Source organism: Penaeus vannamei, chromosome 42, assembly GCF_042767895.1.
Source record: "Penaeus vannamei isolate JL-2024 chromosome 42, ASM4276789v1, whole genome shotgun sequence".
Lineage (NCBI taxonomy): Eukaryota > Metazoa > Arthropoda > Malacostraca > Decapoda > Penaeidae > Penaeus > Penaeus vannamei.
In genome coordinates this window covers 18,209,882-18,220,336 of record NC_091590.1, presented here as the reverse complement: position 1 = coordinate 18,220,336, position 10,455 = coordinate 18,209,882, and the positions used below count along the sequence as shown (strand labels likewise).

Below are 10,455 nucleotides of genomic sequence, written 5' to 3'. Positions count from 1 at the left end.
CAGGAGATGGGAGAGAATAAGATGAAGAAGATGGAGAAAGAATGAAGAAACAACATTGATAAGAATGAGAAATATAAGAACAAAAACAAAAGTAGCAGTGATAGAAGAATCAGAATAAGAATTTCTTTTCTCACCTTCGCTTTAAAAGAAAAGTCTCAATTTCCGGATAAAGGTACTTCACTTTCATTTATAGAAAATGATCTTAGTTCCCGGATCTCTGGTAGGGAAGGGGTGGAGCCACGGGGATGATCGCCCCCTGGGGTTGGTACCCCCCTTGGTCGGCCACGAAGGAGATCTCGACGGGGACGCCCTCGGGGGATTCGTATCTGCGGGGAAGGGGTTTCGTTGAGGATGCTGATTCCTTCGTAACCTGTTGATATCGTCAACTGTTTGCTTTCGCAGAGTTTTGTGGTAAATTGCTGGTGTACTTACGAAAAACGTAGATAGACACAAAGGTAGAAAGATAATAGAGAGATGAATAGACAATTATATCCATATACAGAGTGTCGAGGCCCGATGCTCACCTCCAGCCTCCCTGCTTCGCCTATCCGTCGCTCTCCTTCCCGGACTCCATCCGGACGATGCCGTTGCCGGACTCGAAGTCAAAGGAGTAGCCATCGTAGGCGTCCTGCGTCCGGTCGTCCTTCAGGATGGGGATGATTACGGAGTAAGGACTCTCGGCCGCCTCCGAGACGAGGACGGACAGCAGCAGAAGGCCGGCCTGTGCGGGATGGGACATGGTACTTGTTTAGTCTGGGATTTCATATTACAAAGACTGAGTAAAAGAATCAAGGAAATAGGTATTAAACACAGTAAAAGAAAGGCGCAAGGGCGAGAAATACAAAATGCTAATGATATCAAAACAATAATGGTAATGGAAATACTAATTATATCAAAATATTAGTAAGATAGAAAAGGCAAATCACACACACACACAAAAAAAAAAAAAATGCCTATAGTATTCGAAAATTGTAGGCCACAGAAAAAAAAAACTAATAGAAAAGGTAATGGCAATGAAGATGATTATTGTGTTGAAATACGGAAACTATCTAATCCTTTACATATAAAGCCGAAAAAAATACATGAAGCAAACGCTGCTAATAAAGGAAAGCACTTGAATGTATGTTTTTTTTTCCTGTAAAGCACACACACACACAAACGTTCATCAGCACATTATATTTCAAAGGCCACATACTGTCTTGTCTCGGTAATATCTTAAAGAATCATAAAAACGAAACTCAGAACGGGGACCCATACACACAAGAAAAGTTATATATATATATATATATATATATATATATATATATATATATATATATATATACAAAATTAACCACACACACGAAATCATTATCGGGGTTCTGTTTTAACTCTAGCGTATTACAGCCTTTTGAGAGAAAGGTCGAAAAAAAAACTTTTTCGCTTTTAAATGATAATTATGATGAATTTACCATTAATTCAGGTAATTATTATGATTTTCATGATAATTCCTTTATTATTAACAATAATGATGATAATTATGATGATAATGAAAATAATAATAATGATAATAATAAAAAAATGGTAATTACAATGATAATTTTGATAATTACTTAAATAATAGCAATAATTAACTCTATTCTAATAATTTTCATACTAATAATGACAATAGAAATAATAATATCATTATTATTGTTATAATGAAAATTATTGTCATTATTATTTCTAAAATTATCATTATTGTTATTATCATAATAAAAATAGTTATAGTAATTAGCACTATAACTGCAATAATGATAATGATAATAATGATAATCATGACGATAATGACTATAATGATGATAATCATAAGAATAATGACAATAATGATGATGATAATAATCATAGAGTCCATTTATAATGAAATAAAGGCTAAACCTAATAAAATCCCATTAGTCGAAAAAAACGGCAAAATCTAGCGTATTGAAGCCTTTTGAGAGAAAGGTCGAAAAAAACCTTTTTCGCTTTTAAATGATAATTATGATGATTTTAACATTAATTCAGGTAATTATGATGATTTTCGTGATAATTCCTTTATTATTAACAATGATGATAATTATGATGATAATGACAATAATAATAATGTTAATAATAATAAAATGATAATTATGATGACAATTTTGATAATTACTGCAATAATAGCAATAAATAACTCTATTCTAATAATTTTCATACTAATAATGACAATAGAAGTAATAATAATATTATTATTATGATCATTATAATAAGTACTATTGTCCTTTTTCTTTCTAAAATTATCATTATTGTTATTATCATTATAAAAATATTTATAATGATGAAAAAGACTAGTAATTAGCATTATAAAATCAAAGATGATAATGATAATAATGATAATCATGACGATAATGACTATAATGATGATAATCACAAGAATAATGACAATAATGATGATAATAAAAATCATAGAGTCCATTTATAATTAAATAAAGGCTAAAACTAAGAAAATCCCAAAAGTCGAAAAAACGACAAAATCTAGCGTATTATATCCTTTTGAGAGAAAGGTCGAAATTTTTTTTTTTTCGCTTTTAAATGATAATTATGATGATCTCAACAGTAATTCAGGTAATTATGACGATTTTCATTATAGTTCTTTTATTATTAACAATAATGATGATAATTATGATGATAATGACAATAATAATGATAATAATAATAAAAATATATATATGATGATAATTTTGATAATTACTGCAATAATAGCAATAATGAACTCTATTCTAATAATTTTCATGCTAATAATGAGAATAGAAATAATAATAATATCATTATTAATGTTACTATAATGAGTATTATTGTCATTATTATTTCTAAAATTATCATTATTGTTATTATCATTATAAAAATAGTTATATTGATGGAAATGATAGTAATATTTAGCATAATAATCATTATAACTGCAATAATGGTAATGATAAGAATGATAATGACGATAATGGCTGTAATGATGATAATCATAAGAATAATGACAATAATGATGATAATAATAATCATAGAGTCCATTTATAATGAAATAAAGGCTAAACCTAATAAAATCCCAAAGGTCGAAAAAACACAAAATCTTGCATATTTCAGACTTATGAGGGAAAAGTCGTAAAAAAATCTAGCGTATTACAGCCTTTTCAGAGAAAGTTTTTTTTCCTATAAAGCACAAACACACATAAGCGTTCATAAACATTATATTTCAAAGGCCACATACTGTCTTGTCTCGGTAATATCTTAAAGAATCATACAAACGAAACTCAAAACGAGAACTGATACACACAAGAAAAGTTTATATATATATATATATATATATATATATATATATATATATATATATATATATATATATATATATTAACCACACACACGAAATCATTATCGGGGTTCAGTTTTAACTATAGCGTATTATAGCTTTTTGAGAGAAAGGTCGAAAAAAAATCGCTTTTAAATGATAATTATGATGAATTTAACATTAATTCGGGTAATTATGATGATTTTCATAATTCCTTTATTATTAACAATAATGATGATAACTATGATGATAATGACAATAATAATAATGACAATAATAAAAAATGGTAATTATAATGATAATTTTGATAATCACTTAAATAATAGCAAAAAGTAACTCTATTCGAATAATTTTCATAGAAATAATAATATAATTATTATTGTTATTATAATGAGTGTTATTGTCATTATTATTTCTAAAATTATCATTATTGTTATTATCATTATAAAATTAGTTATAATGATGAAAATGACAGTAATGATTAGCACTATGACTTAAATAATGATAATGATAATAATGATAATCATGACGATAATGACTATAATGATGATAATCATAAGAATAATGAAAATAACGATGATAATGATGATACTAATAATCATAGAGTCATTTAATAATGAAATAAAGACTAAAACTAATAAAATCTCAGAAGTCGAAAAAACGGCAAAATCTAGGGTATCACAGCCTTTTCAAAGAAAGGTCGAAAAAAAACATTTTTCGCTTTTAAATGATAATTATGATGATTTTACCATTACCTCTCATAATAATGATTATTTACATGATCATTCCTTTATCATTAACAATAATGATGATAATTATGATGATAAAGACAATAATAATAATGATAATAAAAATAAAATGATATAATGATAATTTTGATAATTACTGCAATAATAGCAATAATTAACTCTATTCTAATAATTTTCATACTAATAATGACAGTAGAAATAATAATATCTTTATTATTGTTATTATAATGAGTATTATTTTCATTATTATTTCTAAAATTATCACTATTGTTATTATCATTGTAAAAATAATTATAATGATGAAAATGACAGTAATAGTTAGCATTATAACTGCAATAATGATAATGATAATAATGATAATCATGACGATAATGACTATAATGATGATAATCATAAGATTAATGACAATAATGATGATAATGATAATATAGTCCCTTTATAATGAAATAAAGGCTAAAACTAATAAAATCCCAACAGTCGAAAAACGGCAAAATCAAGCGTATTACAGCCTTATGAGAGAAAGGTCGGAAAAAAAAACTTTTTCGCTTTTAAATGATATTTATGATGATTTTAACATTAATTCAGACAATTATGACGATTTTCATAATAATTCCTTTAATATTAACAATAATAATGATAATTATGTTGATGATGACAATAATAATAACGATAATTATAAAATGATAGTTTTAATGATGATTTTGACAATTACTGCAATAATAGCAGTAATTAACTCGATTCTTATAATTTTCATACTAATAATGACAATAGAAATATTAATATTATTGTTATTATAATGAGTATTATTGTCATTATTATTTCTAAAATTATCATTATTGTTATTATCATTATAAAATAGTTATCATGAAGAAAATGACAGTAATAATTAGCATTATAACTACAATAATGATAATGATAATAATGATAATCATGACGATAATGACTATAATGATGATAATCATGAGAATAAGGACAATAATGATGATTATGATGATGATAATAATCATAGAGTCCATTTATAATGAAATAAAGGCTAAAACTAATAAAATCACAAAAGTCGAATAAACGACAAAATCTAGCGTATTGCAGCCTTTTCAGAGAAAGGTCGAAAAAATCTTTTTCGCTTTTAAATGATAAATATGATGATTTTAACATTAATTTAACATAAATTATGATGATTCTCATGATAATTCCTTTTTTATTAACATTAATGATGATAATTATGATGATAATGACAATAATAATAATGATAATAATAATAAAACGATAATTATAATGATAATCTTTATAATTACTGCAATAATAGCAATAATTAACTCTATGCTAATAATTTTCATACAAGTAATGACAATGGAATTAATGATATTATTATTATTATTATAATGAGTATTATTGTCATTATTATTTCTAGAATTATCATTATCATTATTGTTATAAAAATCTTATAATGATGAAAATAATAGTAATAATTAGCATAATAATCATTATAACTGTAATAATGATAATGATAATAATAATAATCTTGACGATAATGACTATAATGACAATCATAATAATAATGACAATAATGTGGATAACGATGATAATAATAATCGTAGAGCATTTATAAAGAAATAAAGGCTAAAATTAATAAAATCCCAAAAGTCGAAAAAACGGCAAAATCTAGCGTATTACATCCTTTTAAGAGAGAGGTCGAAAAAACCTTTTTTCGCTTTTAAATGATAATTATGATGATTTTAACATTACTTCAGGTAATTATGATGATTTTCATGATAATTCCTTTAACATTAACAATAATGATGATAATTATGATGATAATGGCAATAATAATAATGAAAATAATAACAAGAGGATAATTATAATGATCATTTTATAATTACTGCAATAATAGCAATAATTGACTCTATTCTAATAATTTTCATACTCATAATGGCAATAGAAATAATAATAATATCATTATAATTGTTATTATAATGAGTATTATTTTCATTATTTTTTTTCTAAAATTATCATTATTGTTATTATCATTATAAAAATAATTATAATGATGAAAATGAAAGCAATAATTAGCATTATAACTGCAATAATGATAATGATAATAATAATAATATTGAAGATAATGACTATAGTGATAATTATAAGAATAATGACAATAATGATGAAAATGATGATAATAATAAACATAGAGATAATTTTTAATGAAATAAAGGCTAGAACTAATAAAATCCCAAAAGTAGAAAAAACGGCAAAATCTACCGAGTAAGGTCGAAAAAAAACTTTTTGCTTTTAAATGATAATTATGATGATTTTAACAATAATTCAGGAAATTATGATAATTTTCATGATAATTCCTTTATTATTGATAATAATGATAATAATATTGATGATGAGTATTATTGTCATTATTATTTCTAAAATTATCATTATTTTTATTATTATTATAAAGATATTTTTAAAGATGAAAATGACAGTTATAATTAGGAAAATAATCATAACTCCAATAATGATAATGATAATAATGATAATCATGACGATAATGACGATAATGATGATAATTACTCCAATAATAGCAATAATTAACTTTATTCTAAATATTTTCAAACTAATAATGACAATAAAAATAATATCACTATCATTGTTATTATAATGAGAATTATTCTCATTATTATTTCTAAAATTATCATTACTGTTATTATCATTATAAAAATAGTTATAAGGATGAAAATGACAGTAATAGCATAATAATCATAATAACTGCAATAATAATAATGATAATAGTGATAATCATGACGATAATGACTATAATGATGATAATCATAAGAATAATGACAGTAATGACGATAATAATAATTATAGAGTCCATGTATCATGAAATAAAGGAAAAATCTAATAAAATAAAAAAAGTCGAAAAAACGGCAAAATCTATCGTATTACAATCCTTTCGAGAGAAGGGTCGTAAAAAAACGTTTATCGCTTTTAAATGATAATTATGATGATTTTAATATTAATTCAGGTAATTATGATGATTTTCATGATAATTCCTTTATTATTAACAATAATGAGTGTAATTATGATGATAATGACAATAATAATAATGATACTTATAATAAAATGATAATTATAATTATAATTTTATAATTGCTGCAATAATAGCAATAATTAACACTTTTTTAATAATTTTCATAGTAATAATGAAAATAGAAATAATATCATTATTATTTTCATTATTATTTCTAAAATTATCATTATTGTTAATATTATTATAAGAATAGTTATAATGATGAAAATGATTAGAATAATATTCATTATAACTGCAATAATGATAATGATAATAATGATAATCATGACGATAATGATGATAACCATAAGAATAATAACAATAATGATGATAATCATGATAATAATAATCATTGATTCCATTTATAATTAAATAAAGGCTAAAACTTATAAAATCCCAGAAGTCGAAAAAATGGCAATATTTAGCGTATTACAACCTTTTGAGAGAAGGGTAAAAAAAAACTCTTTCGCTTTGAAATGATAATTATAATGATTTTAACATTAATTCAGGTAATTATGACGATTTTCATGATAATTCCTTTATTATTAACAATCAACATGATAATTATGATGATAATCACAATAATGACAATAATAATAATAAAATGATAATTATAATGATAATTTTGATAATTACTGCAATAATAGCAATAATTACCTCTGTTCTAATATTTTTTTAACTAATAATAACAATAATAATAATAATATCATTATTATTGTTATAATCATGTGTATTATTGTCATTATTATTTTTAAAAATATCATTATTGTTATTATCATTATAAAGATAGTTATAATGATGAAAATGACAGTAATGATTAGCATTATAACTGCAATAATGATAATGACAATAATGATAATCATGACGATAATGACTATAATGATGATAAACATAAGAATAATTACAATAATGATGATAATGATAATAATAATCATAGAGTCCATTTATAACGAAATAAAGGCTAAAAATAATAAAATTCCTAAGGTCGAAAAAACGGCAAAATATAGCGTATAATTATTTTGAGAGAAAAATGAAAAAAACGTTTTTCGTATTTATCTGATAATTATGCTGATTTTAACATTAATTCAGGTAATTATGATGATTTTCATGATAATTCCTTTATTATTAACAATAATGATGATAATTATGATGACAGTAATAATAATGATAATAATAATAAAATGATAATTATAATGATAATTTGTTTAATTACTGCAATAATAGCAATGATTAACTCTATTCTAATAATTGTCATTCTTATAATGACAATAGAAATAATAATATCATTATTATTGTTATTATAATGAGTATTATTGTCATTATTTCCAAAGTTATCATTATTGTTATTATCATTATAAAACTAGTTATAATAATAATTAGAATAATAATCATTATAACTGCAATAATGATAATGATAATGATAATCATGAAGATAATGACTATAATGATGATAATTATATGAATAAGGACAATAATGATTATAACGATGATAATAATAATCATAAGGTCCATTTATAATGACATAAAGGCTAAAATTAATAAAGTCGAAAAACCGGCAAAATCTAGCATATTACAGCCTTTTGAGAGAAGGGTCGAAAAAAAACCCTTTTTCGCTTTTAAATGATAATTATGATGTTAAGTTAGAAAATTACTGCAACAAAAGATATAATTAACTCTATTCTAATAATTTTCATATTAATAATGACAACAGAAATAATAATAATATCATTACTATTGTTATTATAATGAGTATTATTGTCATTATTATTTCTATAATTATCATTATTGTTATTATTATGAAAATGGTTATAATAATGAGAATGACAGTAATAATTTACATAATAATCATTATTGCTGCAATGATGATAATCATGACGATAATGACTATTTTGATGATAATCACAAGAATAATGCCATTAATAATGATAATGATGATAATAATAATCATAGAGTCCATTTATAATGAAATAAAGGCTAAAACTAATAAAATCCCAAAAGTTGAATAACCGGCAAAATCCAGAGTATTACAGTCTTCTGAGAGAAAGGTCGAAAAAAAAACATTTTTCACTTCTAAATGATAATTATAATGATTTTAACATTTATTCAGGCAATTATGATGATTTTCATTATAATTCCTTTATTATTACCATTAATGATGATTGTGATGATTATGACAATAATAATAATGATAATAATTATAAAATAATAATTATAATGATAATTTTGATAATTACTGCAATAAAAGCTATAATTAACTCTACTCTAATAATTTTCATACTAATAATGACAATAAAAATAAAAATATCATTATTATTGTTATTATAATGAGTATTATTGTCATTATTTCTAAAATTATCATTATTGTTAATATTATTATAAAAATAGTTATAATGATGAAAATGACTAATAATTCGCTTACTAATCATTATAACTGCAATAATGATAATGATAATCATGACGATAATGACTATAATGATGATAATCATAAGAATAATGACAATAATGATTATTATGACAATAATAATCATAGAGTCCATTTATAATGAAATAAATGCTAAAACTTATAAAATCCCAAAAGTCTAAATAAGGCAAAATCTAGCGTATTACAGCCTTATGAGAGAACGGTCGAAAAAAAAACTTTTTTTCGCTTTTAAATGATAATTATGATGGTTTTAACATTAATTCAGGTAATTATGATGATTTTCATAATAAATCCTTTATTATTAAATAAAATGATGATAATTATGATGATAATGACAATAATAATAATGATAATAATAATAAAATTGTAATTATAATGCTAATCTTGATAATAATGATAATAATAATCATAGAGTCCATTTATAATGAAATAAAGGCTAAAACTAATAAAATCCCAGAAGTCGAAAAACGGCAAAATCTAGTGTATTACAGCCTTTTGAGAGAAGGGTAAAAAAAAAAAAACCCTTTTTCACTTTTAAATGATAATTATGATGATTTTAACATTAATTCAGGTAATCAGGATGATTTTCATGATTATTCCTTTATCATTAACAATAATGATGATAATTATGATGATAATGACAATAATAATAATTATTATTATAATAAAATGATAATTATTTTGATAATTTTGATAATTACTGCAATAATAGCATTAATTAACTCTATTCTAATAATTTTCATACTAATAATGACAATAGAAATAATAACAATATCTTTATTATTGTCATTATTATTTATAAAATTATCATTTTTGGTATCATTATAAAAATAGCTATAATGAAAATGACAGTAATAAATAGAATAATTATTACAACTGCAATAATGATAATGACAATAATGATAATCATGAC

At 23.0% G+C, this 10,455-nt stretch overlaps 1 protein-coding gene across 1 annotated transcript in view; it reads right to left on the bottom strand.

Moving 5' to 3' along the window:
- Nucleotides 1-202: 202 nt before the first annotated feature.
- The window catches only part of LOC138860677 (larval cuticle protein LCP-17-like), a 40,998-nt gene continuing 30,745 nt past the window's right edge, over nucleotides 203-10,455 (bottom strand). Inside the window, exons 2-3 of the mRNA XM_070118689.1 lie at nucleotides 570-721; nucleotides 203-326 (exon numbers count right to left, since the gene is read on the bottom strand). Of these exons, the coding sequence (XP_069974790.1) occupies nucleotides 203-326; nucleotides 570-721 (276 nt within the window). The remainder of the gene's footprint in view (nucleotides 327-569; nucleotides 722-10,455) is intronic.